Source organism: Podarcis melisellensis (assembly GCF_964234715.1).
Source record: "Podarcis melisellensis genome assembly, chromosome: Z".
Taxonomy (NCBI): Eukaryota; Metazoa; Chordata; class Lepidosauria; order Squamata; family Lacertidae; genus Podarcis; species Podarcis melisellensis.
The window spans coordinates 2,033,755-2,050,886 of record NC_138547.1 but is presented as its reverse complement, the minus strand read 5'-3'; the positions used below and the strand labels follow the sequence as shown (position 1 = coordinate 2,050,886).

The following is a 17,132-nucleotide window of genomic DNA, read 5'->3' as shown; positions in this document are numbered from 1 at the left end:
CTACGGTCAGAAAGCTCTTCCTGGTTTTTAGTTGGAATCTGCTAGTCAGTTAAGCATGACAACTTTCATAGTTCTGTTAGTTCAACATGCAACCGTGCTGAGAGAACATAAGAAGAGCCATGAGCAGTGGCCCATCTAAGTCCAGCATCCTGTACTCACAGTGGCCAACCAGAAGCTTGTGGGAAACTCGCAAGCAGAACAGGCGCACTCCCTCTCCCGCCCTGTGGCTTCAAGCCACTGGTATTTGGACCCCTTACTGACTCCAAGCAGGAGGTGCTGACAATATGCCAGGGAGAATCAGAAAGGAGAACCAACCAGGAGAGTCACTGCCTGCCTCTGGCTCCTGCCCTAGAAGAGCCCACAAGGGCCAACCCCCAGGAATCCAAGAAACAAGCAGCAAGCTACTTTCAAGGAGTTAAAAAACCACCCCAGCAACTATCCCTATGGGCAGCCCCAAAGCCCTATCTGGCCCACGGATCATTGGTTCCTTTCTTTTCTTTCTTGTTTTAATTTTTCTTCATATATATATATATTTAATTCTACAGTTATTCTTATACCAAAAAAGTTAGCTAGAACAGATAAACACTATTACACCGTTCTCCTTTTTTGTTGTTGTTGTTTTGTTCTAATTCTTGTGGGCCAAAGAGGATCCTATAGTGTTGCAGATTTATGCTGATTGTAAAAATGGAATGAGACATAGTCCATGCTTAATACTTTGGTTCCTAAGAGCAGTTAGCCAGATGCCTCTGGCCACCTGCAAGAAGGGCACAAGCACCACCTCTTTACCGCCAAGCCCCAGGAATTCAGAAGAGTCATGGCAACAGGTGGGCACTCCTAGATTAGATAAATTATAATACTTAGATACAGATGTACCTTATTGAATCATTTTAAAATATACTTTTCTTTAGTCCCTTGGACCCAGCTGCCTGCGGCAGGGGGAGACAAGAGGTACAATCTCCCTTCTCTCCCCAAGTGAGGAGGCCCAAGGTGGCAAACACAGTAATATTAAGTAATTAAAAGCACACTAAAAAAGATTTCAAACATTCAAAAACATCTAAAAATAATAAACACAACAAACCACCTAAAACAAATGTAGGAACAGATGTAACCAAATCATGTGTTCAGATAGGCCTGCTAAAACGGGGGGGGGGGGGTTGGATCAGCAGGACTCTAAAAGTGCAGAGCAATGGTGCCTAACTAATGTCAAGGTGGCAGGGAGTTCCCAAGCACAGGTGCCACCACAACAAAGGAATGACTTCTTAAAAACAAAGAACAGACATTCTGTGGCACTTTTAGAAGCGCAGCTTCTACAGATCAAAATGACCAATTTGACATATATGGGATAAGGCAACTGCTTAAGAAACTAGTCCCATGTTGTTCTGGGCTTTAAATACCAACAACACCACTTTGAACTCAGCCTGGTAGTGAAGTGGCAGAAGGTGCAAATCTCTGAGCACAGGTGAAGATCCTGAGAGACTCTTGGTCCCGTCAGGAATTATGCAGCAGCATTCTGCACTAAATTCATTTTCCAGACTAAGCACAAGGGAAGCCCTACATAAAGGACTGCAGCAGCTGTGGAACCAATGTTTCTCTGAAGCTGAATGATTTTACCCTCAAAATGTGCAGACAGAGGTCTTCCCCCTCAGTGGGGGCCAGAAAACTCTGGACCACCATTTATCTTACAATTTTATTCACATCCCAACTCTACAGGTCAAATCTTAACTGCCAAGAGTGGCTGGGGCAACCCAGTCAGAGGGCCAGAATACAAATAATAAAATTATTATTCCTAGTTCAGGAAGCTGCCTACACCTTCTCTGGGGTTTCAAACAGATGTCTTATCCCCAGCCAGCCCTATATGGAGAGACCGGGGACTGAACTTGGGAACTTCTGCATGCGGAGCAGGTACTCTGCCCCTCAGGGGTTTTTTGGGGTTTTTTTTTTACTCTGCCCCTCAGTTAAGCCCCTTTGTTGGCCGAAAAGCAAGCTAAAAACAACCAGCTAAATAATATCAGTCAGTCACCTGTGGAGTTTCATGGCCTTTCCTACTGTAATTCTGAATGAAGTCCACCAGGCCATGGACAACTGTCTTCACAGCCACCATGGCATTTTCCAGTTGTTCCCATGTTGGAGATGTTGCATCTGTGGGAGCAGCAAAAGAGGAGGAAGGGGAAAGTGAGCTATTCATGGCAAACAGAAATGCACCACATTTTTTGGTCAGTTACAACTTTTCTCTTAAGCAGAATCATCTTTGAAGTGCAGGGTTAATCTAACCAAGAGCTCTGCTGGTGCCAAAATTCCCACCAGGCTACACTGATGCTCAACTGACATGCCATCATTTTCTCACAGTATTTTTCTGGTAGAGCCAAACTGGAGTCCTAAAGTTTTGTTTCCCCAGATCTGTGATTGGGCCTCTTTACGGCTTCTACTATCTCACAGTTGGCAATTGCATAAACTGCCTCTCCCCATATGAACCAACCCAGACCCTTATCCCATGATCTGGAGCCTTTCTTTGTTTGCCCCCTCCATGAGAGGTCCGGAGGTGAAAACGTGAGTACGGGTCTTTTCTGTGGTGGCTCCCCACTTGTGGAATGCTCTCCCCAGAGAGGACCACCTAGCATCTTATCTACATGTATTTAGGCACCAAGCAAAAACATTTCTCTTCTCCCAGACCTTTTGCTAATTAAATAATTGATGGCCTTTTAAATGATGTATGTTTGAATGGAGGAGTGTTATTGTTTTATTTGTTATTGTGTTATGTATTTTTGTGTTCTTAAACCATCCTGTGATAATGAAGAAGAAGAAGAGGAGTTTGGATTTGATATCCCGCCTTTCACTCCCTTTAAGGAGTCTCAAAGCGGCTCACATTCTCTCTCCCTTCCTCCCCAACAAACACTCTGTGAGGTGAGTGGGGCTGAGAGACTTCAGAGAAGTGTGACTGGCCCAAGGTCACCCAGCAGCTGCATGTGGAGGAGCGGAGACGCGAACCCAGTTCACCAGATTATGTGAACTACCACTCTTAACCACTACACCACACTGGCTCTCAGATGAAGGGCGGTATATAACTTCAACCAACCAGGCTTCCTTTACCGAATGTCCTCTATATGTTTTGGACCACAACTCTCATCAGCCCCAGACAGCAGGCAAGGGGTCAGGGTTGATGGGATTTGTAGTCTCACGACATCTAGCAGGTACCAGGTTACTACAAAGAATGCACTCCTGTGGAGGAAACCGCACAGAACAAGATAAAGATTGTCCCACGTGATGAAAGCATATCTAGGTTTTCCATGGCATGCACAAATCTTGCTGTGAGTAAAACAACTAAGAAAGAAATCCCCCAGTATACAGTGAAAAGGGAAATAAAACTATCCCTCTCGTTTTGTAAAGAAGGAATGTAAAACAAAATGTGAGTGTGCAAGCTCAAGTACACATGCAGACCATTCACATACCTGGATTAGGATCTATGTTGGCCAATAGCTCCAAATGGGGACGAAGCCTGTTTAAATTTGCAGGGTCACCCGTACGTTGCAGAACAATGGTCAACTCCTGCACACTTTTTGCAAAGGATTCTGGGGACTGAAGCTAAAGAAAAGAAACAAACAAGTGCTTAAATAATAATAATAATAATAATAATAATAATAATAATAGTAATAATAGAATTAATAATAATAATAATAATAATAATAATAATAATAATAATAATATTTATACCCATCTGGCTGTGTTTCCCCAGCCACTCTGGGCGGCTTCCAGTAAAATATTAAAAATACAATAAAACGTAAGAATCCTTGGTGCAGCGGGGAGGTTGGTACACCAAAAGGAATCCTGTACTGCTTTGTGTTATATGAAGGAAATTATACTGTGAACCTATGAAGAGCCATCTGGTCCAGCATTCTGATCTCTCCGCAGCCAACCAGATGCCTCTCCTGGGAAGCCCACAAGGAGGACCTGGGCACAAAAGCAGGTTCCCCACTTGCAGTTCCTAGCAACTGGCATTTGGAGGCCTCCTGTTTCCAACAGTAGAGAGAGAACATAACCATTGTTTATTGTAGCCACTGATAAGACTTATCTTCTATGAATTTGTCTTATCTTCACTACCTCTTGTGGGAGCAAATCCCGTAATTTAATTATGCACTGTGTGAAGAAATACTTCCTCTTCTCCAGTCTGACTCTTCTGTTCTGTTTTATTGGATGGCTCCAAGTTTTAGTATTTTAGGAGAGGGAAAAGAGCTTATTTCTACCCACCTTCTCCACACATATTTTTCTGGCTCAAGAAACATCAAATCTCTTCCCTGCTCTCCATTCCCAAATCTTATTTGTTATGTATTTTAGTTTTTGTTCTATAAAATGGTTTCTGTTTAATTGACCTGAGCCGAAGGTGTAGGCAGGAGAGAAATATTCCATAATTAACAGCACGTCTTCAGGTTGCATGAATTGAGGATCAGTGCTGAGAGGCTGTATCTCTCAGCTCAGAATCTGCCCTATGCAGCTTCATCACCAGACGTAGTGCTGTATTTCAGAAAAAAACAAATAAAAAGCAACTATTCTGTAGCCGCTACACACCTTGTCAATAATGGACTGCATGTGGGATTTGTGCGCCAGGTCTCCATAGAGTAGGGAAGACCACTGCTCTGGTGATATCCGAAGGCCGGCTTCCATGGCAATGTGGACAATCTGAGCATCATGTTCCCTACGCAATGCCTCATAGCTGCGAAATTCCTCTTTCAGTTGCATCAGGGAAGAATCTTCATCTCTTTTGGTGACCTACACAAATCAGTCAATGAACAAAAATGCCTCTTGTTGTTGTTTAGTCGTTTAGTCATGTCCGACTCTTCATGACCCCATGGATCAGAGCACGCCAGGCACTCCACACCTAGTGCACTCAAGTATCAATTTAAAGGACTGTGGGGCTGCATCCATGTGCAGACGTAGTCCATCTGAACCACACTGCCTTTCAGCAGAATGCATGCTGATACCCCCCCATGCATATCCAAGAGTGCATTTGATGGAAAGGAATGCACCCTATGATTATTGTGTTATAACCAGTTACTGCTGTCATGAACAATACTATGCTCTCATTGCACAGATTTGAACTTTTATAAAATTGACACAGACTTGTCATTAGAGTAGGGAACCACTGCCTCTACTCAAACCCAGATGGTGGTAAGTTGCTTTGGCTGACCTTGGAGAAGATAAAGCAAATAACAAATGTAATAAATAATATTAATAATAATAAATGGATAGAACCAAACTTTTTGAAAAATATATTAGTTTTGCACTGGTCTTCCTTTGAAGTTTTAAAAGAAGGGGCCAGAAAGATAGTACTACAAAGATTTCTCATGAGTTAATTCTTATTACTAAACTACCCTAACATTTTCTGAGGTATCGTCACCAATATTTCATTAAAAGCAACTTTGCTAACTATGAGTTGCCTAGCTGCAGGAAACCTAGAATTATTTTTTTTACTATGAAATTTACTTTACCAGCAGGGTCCAGGGTGGGCTACAACAATGTAAATTTCAGAATTAAAAACAGTTAAAACAGATTAGAAATGAGAAACTCGAAAGTACTGCACCTTGAAGCATGAGGCTCGATATAGAAGCTGTACCACGTGGCCAATGCTGGTTTTGGATGCCTGGGGGAATCTTGGCTCCAGCCTCTGGACAACAAAAAGCACCAAGACCTTCCTGGAGAGGGCTGAGCCGTCTTCCAAGGCCAGCAGCACCAGCTTCAAGGCTTCTTCCTGCATAGCTAGAAAGCCATAGGTTGACATTATTTAGGGTCTAGAAAAAGCAAGGGCAAACCATAGCAGGTTAAAGGATGTAGGCCCAAACTATTCTTTGCCTGAACCTTTGCAACAGTGAAGGCTGGGAACTTAAATTATTTGTTCCAAAAATAAACAGAGCCCACCAGCTTCTACCCCAAGGTGGGGACCTGGTAGGAAGTTTTCACAAATAGTGTCTGAGTGATGAACAGCCCAACCCTAGATGTATCCATTCAGAAGTATGAGTCTTAGTTCCAAGGGAACTTGCTCCCAGGTAAGCATGTAAAGGACTGTGGCCTCAGTGCTTCACTCTGACAAGTCCCTCTCTCTATTTACTCCAGCTAGGGGTTACCTGGACCGAGGAACTGGCACCCTCGTGCCCGGACAGCGGCCCAGAGATTGGCAGACAGTTGCTGAGGGTTCTGGTGCTGCAATATCAGCTCAGTGACAGTTCTCTCCCCGAGGGAGCGGGCTGCCCGCATGGCCCTGACCCGGCCTTCCTCTTCCACCAGCTGACAGTTCACTAGTGTCACCAGTTTCCTTTGCATAGGCCGGCTCAGTGCGCTCTGGTTCAGGCTGGCAATGCCTTCAGAAGGAGGAACAAAAGGAGAAAGGTTAGGAGGGAGGCCTTCTACTCCATGTGAAAGGCAAGGATTTCCTCAGTGAGCAGGTGGGGCACAATGGGATGTGAAATGCACAGATTTTGGTAGCGGTTGGGGCGGGGTGGGGTGGTGCAGAATTCATTCAGTTTACATTTCTATATGAACCTACTACATTTGCCCTTCCTAAACTAATACAATACAAAACAAAATAAAACAAAACACACAACTATCCTTTGATGTCTCTGAATATTGTCTGTTTCTGAATTTTACAGTGCAGTGCATATAATGATCAATACGTTAGTGAAAAGTACACTTATACAGTAATGGATATACAGTGTATTTAGGAAAAATATGAACAAAAATGCAATTAGGAGAAAACAGAAAATACTAGGCAAAATTGTGTACAATTTGTATATATTAGGAGAAAGAAGCATGCAGATGCACACAGATTCTCCCTGAAGACACTGCCTTTTTTTCTTTTTTCTTTTTTACTGCAAACAATCACAAATAAATGGATTGAATCAAGCTAAAAGTTAGGAAAATGAGAAAATGAGAGAAACTGAAACTGGCAGAATTGCCTATTTCTATCTGGGCTTCAGGGAAAGGCAGTTGACAAATAAATTAATTAATAAATTAATTAAATCAATAAATTAATCTCATTCTGTGTGGCTATATACTACTAAGAGGATGAAAGAAGCCACCATGCCTCTGAATACCATTTGAAGGAGAACAAGAGTGGAAGAGGGCTATTGCGCTCATGCCTTGCTTGTGGGTCTTCACTGGGATCGGAAAGGGCCCTCCTGGCGCCCTGGAACCCGACAAGATGAACAAGCAGTCTGACGTGGGCGAAGGCAGCTTCCCAACATGTGTGATTCCTATTTAAAACCTTCAATTTGAAAAGGACACCAGCTTGACCGGCTTCTTTCACTACCTCATGGGGGAACTTACCCTTGCCTCCACTTAGTGGCTTCAAATAAAGTGCCAGATCTTCAACACATTTCTTTGCCACTTCATAGTGTTTGTTCTCTCCTAAGTTGCTTAGCTTGATGGTCTGGTGATCAGGTGCCTGTACAGGTCAAGTGCAGAAAGGAAGAAGCAGTGACCAGTGTGTAATTGGTTATCAAAGACTGGAGAGAGATACACACCATTAATGTGATGCTGCAGGAAATTATACACCATTTCTCAACAAGCACCCTAATTCTGTAATTATGCAAGATCAAAGAGCTGCCACTAAAAATCTGACTTGACAATAAGCAGCAATGCTTGCTTATTTGATTAGACCCAGACTTAGCATAAGCTTTCATGTCTTTAAGATACCACTAGGGCGTGTGTGTGTGAATACTTTTTATTAAAGGTTTTCTTGGTTTACAAAAGTACATGCAGACAATGCATGCAGCTTGTGAGGAAACAAAATGTTGATGTATCAAAATGTGATTTAAATGCTTTTGTTATTTGAGGAAAGCCTGCCTTGGGGCTTATCCACACTTACCTTTCTTCTGCTCTTTCCAGGCATGTTCTGCACTTTAAAACTCCATGTCAGAGCACCCCCACTTTCACACACCCCTGGAGCTTTCCCTGTGAAAAGCTGCTCTTTAAAGTTCAATCAGACCAAACAGCAATTTGCAGAAAACTTGAGTTGACGTTTGCTCTGCTTGAGCATTAAAGAGTGGGTTTTCAGGGGGAAAGCTCCAAGGCAAAAAAACCCCTCACGTTCAGACATGGAGCTTTTAAGCGCAGACTTGTACTTGGAAAAAGTGGAACAAAAGGTAAGTGCAGATAAGCCCTTCACCTGAAACTGAAGGCAAAGAAGGCAACAAAACAAAAGACCAATGAAACAGAAGGAATAAAACCAATGCAGCATCAGAACTATAAAATGGAAACATACTGGCACAGTTTCCATATAATGCTAATATTTTTCCAGGCAAACTTAACCACAAGCCCAGGTTCAGACAACATGCTAAACCAAACCATGGCTTTGTTTAATGCAGCAACAAAATTACTGGAGGTGCAAATTAGCCACCATTCCCTCTATGGAAGCCTGCACCTCTGCAGAAAGCCATGGTTTGGCTTAGCAGTACATGCAAACAAGGTTGCTATGAAATTAACAAGTATATGGTGCCTCCTCTCTCCCTTCTCCTCCAGACCCCCCTTTTCTGCCTGGCCTGCTTGTCAACTTTAATGCCCAACTATAATCAAACTTTAAGTATGTGGCACAGGGCTTGCCCACATAATTTTAATAATAATAATTTATTATTTATACTCCACCCATCCGGCTGGTTTTCTCCAGCCACTCTGGGCGGCTCCCAACAGAATATTAAAAACATGATAAAACATCAAACATTAAAAACTTCCCTAAACAGGGTTGCCTTCAGATGTCTTCTAAAAGTCAGATAGTTGTTTATTTCCTTGACATCTGATGAGAAGGTGTTCCACGGGGCGGGCGCCACTACTGAGAAGGCCCTCTGCCTGGTTCCCTGTAACCTCACTTCTCCTGGCAGCATATCATCTAAAGTATTCACAAAATGCACCGAGCGTTCTTCCTGTGTAAGGAAGCCCTTTGGCTTCGGGTAGTTTAAAAAAGCTAACTTCCTATCTGCCAGTATCAGTTTCCATCCTTTATCCTGGGACAGATCTTGCCCTGCTACTGGCTCATCTTGAGATCTGCCATAATCAATGGTATGGGATGAGTCTTCTTTAATATTTATGGGTCCTTGAGGTTTCAGCATAGAGCACCCGGGTAGTGATTCCGTTTCCTCACTTGTTTTGTTAGGCAGCAATGGTGTTCCTTTCAAAGACTTCAGCTGGATCTTTTTTTCTGGATCCACACTGTTGTTCTCGCAATGAGGGAACCACCAGAAGGCCCTCGGAAATGGACCTGAGTGTCCGGGCTGAATGATGGGAATAGAAACACTCCTTCAGGTATACTGAGAGGTAGAGCTCAGATTCATATGATACCGAGCTCTGCCTCTCAGTATACCCATCCCAAACCCATTCTCCCCTCCCTTCCCTGTGGCAACAAGCTGGTTCAGGAGGGCCAGTATATGCCATGGAGCATGTGCAGTGCTGCCCTTTGACCAAGGGGAATGGCCAGGAAATGGGGGTTAGGAGCACCAGCAAGGAGGCTGCCTCCACTTTCCCCAGCATCTGCTTGCCTTATGCAAAGAACAGCTGAAAAAAAGAGAGATTCCCTTCTCCATCTATTTCCTGTTAAGGTATTTGAACTCCCAGTGTGTTTTTCCAGCTCCTGTACACAAGCAAAAATTCACAGAAGGATCAGACCAAATATTATTATTATTATTATTATTATTATTATTATTATTATTATTATTATTATTATTATTTATGAGAGCTATAAATTCTAACCAAAACAGGCTCCTTTCCTTTACCTGGGCTCCAACTAATTGGAGAAGTGCAAAGTTTACAGGAAGCACATCAATGTCAGTGTTGATGGCTGTCTGGTCAAAAGGGCAGGCCTTGCGGTGAAGCTTATTCAAGCAGGTCTTGCAGACCGTGTGTGAGCAGCCTAAGCTGATGGGCTTGTGCACATTCTCGTCGAATTCGTTGTAGCAGATTGGGCAGGACAGGAACTCTGTCCACTGAGCCGCCTGCACAGGCATCGTGAAAGCCAGGCACTCAGTCAGATAGCTAGCAAACCATGCTGTCTCTTGTTCAGGGGTCTGGCGGCTGTGAAGCAAATAAATAAATAAATAAATAAATATTTTTCTCCAGCTATATCCAAACTGATCACCAGCCACCACTGACACAATGACCTTACCCACCCACCCCAAATGGTTTTGTAAATATATAGTTCCATGTAAGTGTCTACAGTTCATGTACAGTGAAGAGCTTCCCATCCATTGAAGTGTTAAAAACAGTGCATTTGATAACTAAGAGGTCACAGCTAATCCATTTTTATTTTTTTTTGTTCTGAAGTAAGGTTCCATGTGATTAGAAAGTATCATGGCAACACTATGAGTTACTATGACTTTACTGAATTGTATTAATTGCATTGATGACCCTGTTGCTGCTGTTTGCTTTATTTATACACTTTTTTGTTTGATAGTATGATGACTGCAGTGTTTGTTTTTAATGCTATTATTAATATTGTGAACTGCTTTGAGTTCAACATTTGTTGTTGGAAAAGTGGAATACAAATATTGTATCAAATCAAATATACAAATGCATTTTTGAATACAGACATATGTACATTCCTTTGCTTTTTCAAGCTGCAAAAAAGGTTGGGAGGTGTTCATTTTCATTTAAAAACAAAAAGCAAAACACACAGCTGTCCACTACCTAGGATGCTGCACTGGCATGGGAGTGCAGGTTGACATTCTTGCTCAGTGGCAAACAGCAGACAGGTTAAGATGGCATACATATATCTTAGATCAGCTACAAAAGCACATGGACGCCTCAGTGTTGAGAAGGAAGACTGCAAATATAGTCGTATCTTGGTTTTTGAACAGCTTAGGTCTTGAATGTTTTGGCTGCCAAACGCCGCAACCCCTGAAGTGACTGTTCCAGTTTGCAAAATATTTTTGAAAGCCAAACGTCCGATGGGGCTTCCACTGCTTCCGATTGACTGCAGGAACTTCCTGCAGCCAATCAGAAGCCATACTTTGGTTTCCAAACGTTTTGGAAGTCGAACGGACTTCTGGAATGGATTCCATTTAACTTCCAAGGTATGACTGTATAGTATTGTTTCTGTCCCTCAGTGGCTTAGCCTGAGTTACAAACAAACTACTTGGCAATTAGGCAATTATCTGGCTGCACCTACCCATCTGAACTCACTATTTGCTACACAAGCCTTGTCTTTTGAGCCTGCAAATGGAATACACCCCCCCCCGCAAACACTACGCCACACTTTCCAAATGTCCCTTTTTTCCAGGGAGAGTCCCAGATTTACAGACGCTGATGTGATCCTGGAATGCCCCACTTTTCCTTAATATGTCTCTATTTTCATCAGAGAAGTGTTGTAGGATACAGAGTTATGCAACCCCTGAGCCAAGGAGATAAGTAGCTATACAACCTTTAGAAGACATCTGAAGACAGTCCTGTATAGGGAAGTTTTAAAATGTTTATTGTTTTATTATGTTTGTATATATGTTGGAAGTCGCCTAGAGTAGTTGGGGCAACTCTGTCATATGGGCAGGATATACAGTGAGGGGGGAAAGTATATGATTCCCTGCTAAATTTGCCTATTTGCCCTCTGATGAAGAAATGACCAGTTCATAATTTTAATGGTAGGTTTAATGGTATTCTGTCTCTCACAGCTACAATAAACCTACCATTAAAATTATGGACTGGCCATTTCTTCGTCAGAGGGCAAACGGGCAAATTTAGCAGGGGATCATATACTTTCCCCCCTCACTGTAAATAATAAAAAGATGATGATGATGATGATGATGGAATAGGATGTCCCTATTTCCATTGGAGAGATGTTGAAGGGTATGCTAACCTCAAAAGATCCTGCCACAACAGTCAGTGAATGGGCTAAACAAAGCACTTTCGGCCTACTGGCAAAAGCAAAGAAGGTAGGGGCACAGCCTAGCCTCCTTTGGAAACAAGTTCCACAATCTGGTTACAGCCGCTGAGAAAGTCATCTCTGTCCACCAGGGAAGAGGTAGGCAGTTAAAATAAAGATAACGTACCTCCAAGCTCAGATGGAATGGGGGGGGGCACTTTTGCAGGTGATTTTACACGACACAGCTAGGTTAGCCAACAGGTGTTTGGCATCTAATGCCTTGGGTGTCTCTAATCCTGCCAAACTCCCAGCTTCAAAAGCAGTAACATCCACATCCATACGCACAGCCGACGACAACACTTAGATAATGCAATTATAACACACAGGCACAGTTCAACTCTTTGGGAACTATGGCCAATCACATTTAACCAACCTGTCCTTTGTAACACCTCAGGTTTGGGAGATGCAGAACCAATCTGTTTGTTTGTTTGTTTGTTTGTTTGTTTGTTTGCAAAGCTTTTTCTATTTGGCAGAGTCAGAGCTGTGGGCACACTGGGATTACGTGGAAGCATGGGAGTGGGCAGAAAGAGCACAGAATGCGATATTAGAAATGGCTTCCTGAGCATCTGTTTTTGTTACCCAACTCCTAAATTAAGTTTCTAGCCTTTAAGTTCTTGAAGAAAAGATTGAAAGTGTAGGCAATCCCTGCTGCTGAATCACAGAAGCCTAATGAACAGCAGCAGGGCATTGGTGCCCATCCCCATGGTCAGCAAAACTAGAATGAATTATGCAAAATAAGGGAATTTGCATTATTTACACAGCCTGGGCAAGTTCAACTCCAGCATTTTAATTCTGTTAGGATGGGAATGCACAGAGAATGGATACCAAGAAGGCACTGAAACCTGGAGTGGAGCATTCTCACAAGCCACATCCTGGCTCCCAAATTGAGAGCTGCACATCAAAACTGAAATGGGAAGCAGCCCCACCCACAGGGGGCAGGCCTTGACTTTCAGGTACCACTAGCAGGAAAACCACTAAACTGGCTGCTTGTGGTGGGCACCAGCAATCTCACAGCAATATGCCTCTCAGTAACATGCAATGGTTGTCTGGATGTGATGATGGGCAGGCTGAGGGCCAGCAAGCAGAGACTGGATCCCAACAAGGCAGAGGCACTATAGATGAGCAGTTGCTGGATCTAGGAATTACACATATTGCCTGTTCTGGATGGGGTTGCAATCCCTCTGGTGCCAGCTGATGGGCGGGTGGGCATTTTTTGGGGGGAAAGGTCCTTGTGGGCCAAACTAGACCCTCTGGCGAGCTAAAATTGGCCTACAGGCTGGAGGTTCCCCACCCCTGTTATAAGGAATGATTGTTTACAGCTGGAATTTTTAGTATTGTTGGTTTTATTATGTATTGAGGTTTAACACATTTTCTTTGCTACCTGCTCTGGGGCAGCTTTATACAGTGAAAGTATGGGCTATGAATAGGTTGCATACAACTAAGCTCTACTATGAGTAAAGGTAAAGGTAAAGGTACCCCTGCCCATACGGGCCAGTCTTGACAGACTCTGGGGTTGTGCGCCCATCTCACTTAAGAGGCCAGGGGCCAGCGCTGTCCAGAGACACTTCCGGGTCACATGGCCAGTGTGACATCGCTGCTCTGGCGAGCCAGAGCTGCACACGGAAACGCCGTTTACCTTCCCGCTGGTAAGCGGTCCCTATTTATCTACTTGCACTTTGATGTGCTTTCGAACTGCTAGGTTGGCAGGCGCTGGGACCGAGCAGCGGGAGCGCACCCCGCCGCAGGGATTCGAACCGCCGACCTTTCGATCGGCAAGTCCTAGGCGCTGAGGCTTTAACCCACAGCGCCACCTGTGTCCCATACTATGAGTAGTTCTATTTAAATTAATGAGCCTAAGTTTGCCATGCCCATTGATTTAAACGGATCTGCTCTGAGTAAGACTGCCTTGGGTACAACCCTAAGTTTTAAAATAAATATGGGCAGCTTTATCTGAAGACCCTTATTTTTGCTACCTTCTCCAGGAGCCAAAGATAGCTCCAGGCAGAAGGGGGGAGTTGGCAAAGATGAAAGCTTTGGGCTAGATGTCTTCAGCAGGCTAATGCTTGCCTTGCTTCTGTTGCTGCTGCCCATGGTCGTATCTTCCTCTTCCAGGCCCAATACACACTGCCTGCCAGGGAGAGGTTGCTGGTTCTCTTGCTTGCGCCTGTCACTGCACCCTGGTTCAGAGGCAGAAGGTGCACAGGCAGAAGGAGCAGCAACAGCAGCGCCAGAAGGCTCCAGGGCCGGCAGTGGTAGTCCCTGTTGAGGAACGGGCCTTGGCAGGGCCCCAGCCATGTCAAACCCTGATGCTGGCACTTGCAAAGAACCACTGGGTCATCATTCAACCCACCAACTGGGGTAGATTCAAAGAGTCAGGGCTTGGACCTTGTTATGCAGCTGAAAAACAGGAATGAAAATATGCAGCCACATTAGATTCTCGTGAAGGTGAACAAGGAAGACAGTAAATCACTTCTGCATAGTGGGCAAATCTGAATTGCACCTGAATTCCTCAGTTTCTGATTTCATATCTCACTTGGGCTTTGGCTGTGCAACAATCTAATTAGTAGCAACACATTAAAGTGCTTACTAGAATGCTGCTGATTAAGACTTGCTTTTTTGCATACACTTTAATTACAACCATCTGTTAAAAAATTCTGTTTGGAACCTCAGCTATCTAATGCCCTTAAGCAACAGGATATGCTTGATACACAGTGTTCTTATCTGCACTCAGAGTATTAACATTTGGAAGGATTATTATTTCTGATTCTTCCAACTTCTGATTTCTGTGCTGCTTTTGCTGGTGTAACATGTACAGGCGTTCTCCACGCGTGATCAACTCACAAGTGACCATGTATATGCACAGTGCCGGAAAATAAAATAATTCAGTTCTGTAAGGCGCTTTTTTTTTTTAAACAAAGTGCTCCATGATATTCTTGCAAGGAAGCTGGTAAAATGTGGGTTGAACGAGGTAAGCTTTAGGTGGATTTATAGCTAGTTGACTGACTGAACCCAAAGATTTCTCATTAATGGTTCCTTGTCATCCTGGAAAAAAGTGACCAAGTGAGGTGCTGCAGGGTTCTGTCCTGGGTCCATTGTTGTTTGACGTCTTTATAAACAACTTGGATGAAGGAACTGAGGGAATGCTCATCCACTTTGCAGATGGCACCAAACTGGAAGGGCTAGCTAATGACGCTAAAGACAGAATCAGAATTCAAAATGACCTCAACATATTGGAGAACAGGGCCCAGGCTAACAAAATGAATTTCAATAAGGACAAAAGTCAGGGCCTGCACTTAGGGAGGAAGAACCAGTTGCACAAATATAGGATGGGGGACACCTGGCTAACTAGCAATACATGTGAAAATGACTTAGGAGTCTTAGTAACGCACAAACTTAACATAAGTCAACTCTGTGATGCAGCAGCGGAACAGCTAATGCTATTCTCAGCTGCATCAACAGAAGTATAGTGTCCAGATCAAGGGAAGTAACAGTTGCACTCTATTCTGCCTTGGCCAGACCATACTTGGAATCCTGTGTATAATTCTGGGCAGCACAATTTAAGAAGGATGTTGACAAGCTGGAAGGTGTGCAGAGGAGGGCAACCAAGATGATCAAGGGTCTGGAAACCAAGACTAATGAGGGACAGTTGAAGGAGCTGGATATGCTTCGCCTGGAAAAGAGGAGACTGAGAAGAGATATGATAGCCATCTTCAAAGATCTTAAGGGCTGTCACATGGAAGAGGCAGCAAGCTTGTTTTCTCCTGCCATGGAGGGCAGGACTTGAACCAATCTCAAGAGGAGATTTTGACTAAACATTCGGGGAAACCTTTCTGACAAAGCTGTTCGACAGTGGAACAGTCTCCCTCAGGAGGCGCTGGACTTTCCTTCCTTGGAGGTTTTTAAGCAGAGGCTTTTGGATGGCCATCTGTCATGGATGCTTGAGCTGAGATTCCTGCCTTGGCAGGGGTCGGACTAGATAAACCCTACGGTCCCTTCCAACTCTTCAATTCTATAATTCTGCGATTCTATGATCTGGCATCACAAAGAACAGTGGAGGTTTCTCCTTTGTAACTGTGCTCAGCAGCAACTGTTAAACACATCCGCTGTGAATTTGTCCTGAAGGAGGATAACAGCAACTATTAGCCATTAAAATTTAAACAAAACCTCCATGGTCAGAGCCAGTATACCTTTGTTTATTAGATGTACGGGACAAAATAACAGAAGATGCTGGGAGCAACATGGGTTGAAAGAATTTTGCATGGGTTTTGCAATCTTTCAGATGAGCTTCAAGCAAAATTGGTTTATTTATTGCCCCTACCTCCCAATCTCCCCAGGTCTTCAGGATGGGCAGGGTTAGCCTTTCAAATAAAATAAATAAATAAATAAATAACACAGCTTCCTTAGACCAAGTGCCTCACAGCTCAATCCTAACTATGGATAAATTATTTTTAAATTAATGGCACTTGCTTCTAAGTGAACATTGCTAGAGAGATGCTTGTTTATGTGCAATTTTAAGCAGATTTCTCTGAAACTAAGCTTGACTGAAACCAACTTGACATGCTTTCAAATAGTTGTTGTTGTTGAAACTGCATTACAATGTTACTAAAAACAAAGCCATGGTTTCAGTGGCACCAAACTCCATGCTTTGGCTAGTTACAACTAGTGAGAATTACACAGTGTCTTCAGGGAGACGAGAGTCACTAATTTCCATCCAAACCAAACATGAATTTGTCTAGTCTATAGAAAGGGGAGGATTCAAAAATTATATTGAGCTGGAGCACCTCGGTCAGTTCACTACTTGCACTCAACAAGGTATTCGCATGGAATTACTTACAGAGAGGACTTCCGTCTTTTACACACCAGTTTTCTTCTGTAGCAGCCAGATAGAGACCTGAGTCATAGTCAAAGCCCAGGGAAGAACAGCAGTCACAATAATAGCACCCTGCATCGTTTAGACGTGATGACTTGAAGCTTAAATAAACCTTCTCTAGATAGAACAGACTCACTTATTTCTGCACATTGCATGATGTCTGCCACAAGCCAGGGCTCAGTCCTGGAATATGTGAAGAAATAAAGAAGACACACACCCTGAGCATGTGCAGAATGCCATTCCTTCATGTCTCATTAGCCCCTGCTTACTCCCACATTGCTGGGGCCAGCAGACAAAACTTCCAGATCACACAATTTGTCTTTAGAAATGAAGCACCAGCCACACCTAGGCCTCCCTATTAGAAGAGTTTCATAC

At 43.5% G+C, this 17,132-nt stretch overlaps 2 protein-coding genes across 7 annotated transcripts in view; both read right to left on the bottom strand.

The window, feature by feature from the left end:
* ZBTB26 (zinc finger and BTB domain containing 26) overlaps window positions 1–17,132 on the bottom strand; it is a 147,206-nt gene that overhangs the window by 99,987 nt on the left and 30,087 nt on the right. The window lies entirely within an intron of this gene.
* Window positions 1–17,132, bottom strand: part of RC3H2 (ring finger and CCCH-type domains 2) — a 46,446-nt gene that overhangs the window by 21,638 nt on the left and 7,676 nt on the right. For 2 of the 3 annotated variants that reach the window (XM_081896330.1, XM_081896332.1), the window contains exons 2-9: window positions 16,722–16,940; window positions 9,750–10,047; window positions 7,312–7,429; window positions 6,114–6,347; window positions 5,573–5,748; window positions 4,561–4,761; window positions 3,447–3,579; window positions 2,021–2,139 (exon numbers count right to left, since the gene is read on the bottom strand). In XM_081896330.1, coding sequence (XP_081752456.1) covers window positions 2,021–2,139; window positions 3,447–3,579; window positions 4,561–4,761; window positions 5,573–5,748; window positions 6,114–6,347; window positions 7,312–7,429; window positions 9,750–9,980 — 1,212 coding nt within the window. In that variant the 5' untranslated portion in view covers window positions 9,981–10,047; window positions 16,722–16,940. The remainder of the gene's footprint in view (window positions 1–2,020; window positions 2,140–3,446; window positions 3,580–4,560; window positions 4,762–5,572; window positions 5,749–6,113; window positions 6,348–7,311; window positions 7,430–9,749; window positions 10,048–16,721; window positions 16,941–17,132) is intronic. The other variant, XM_081896331.1, reaches the window with a different exon arrangement.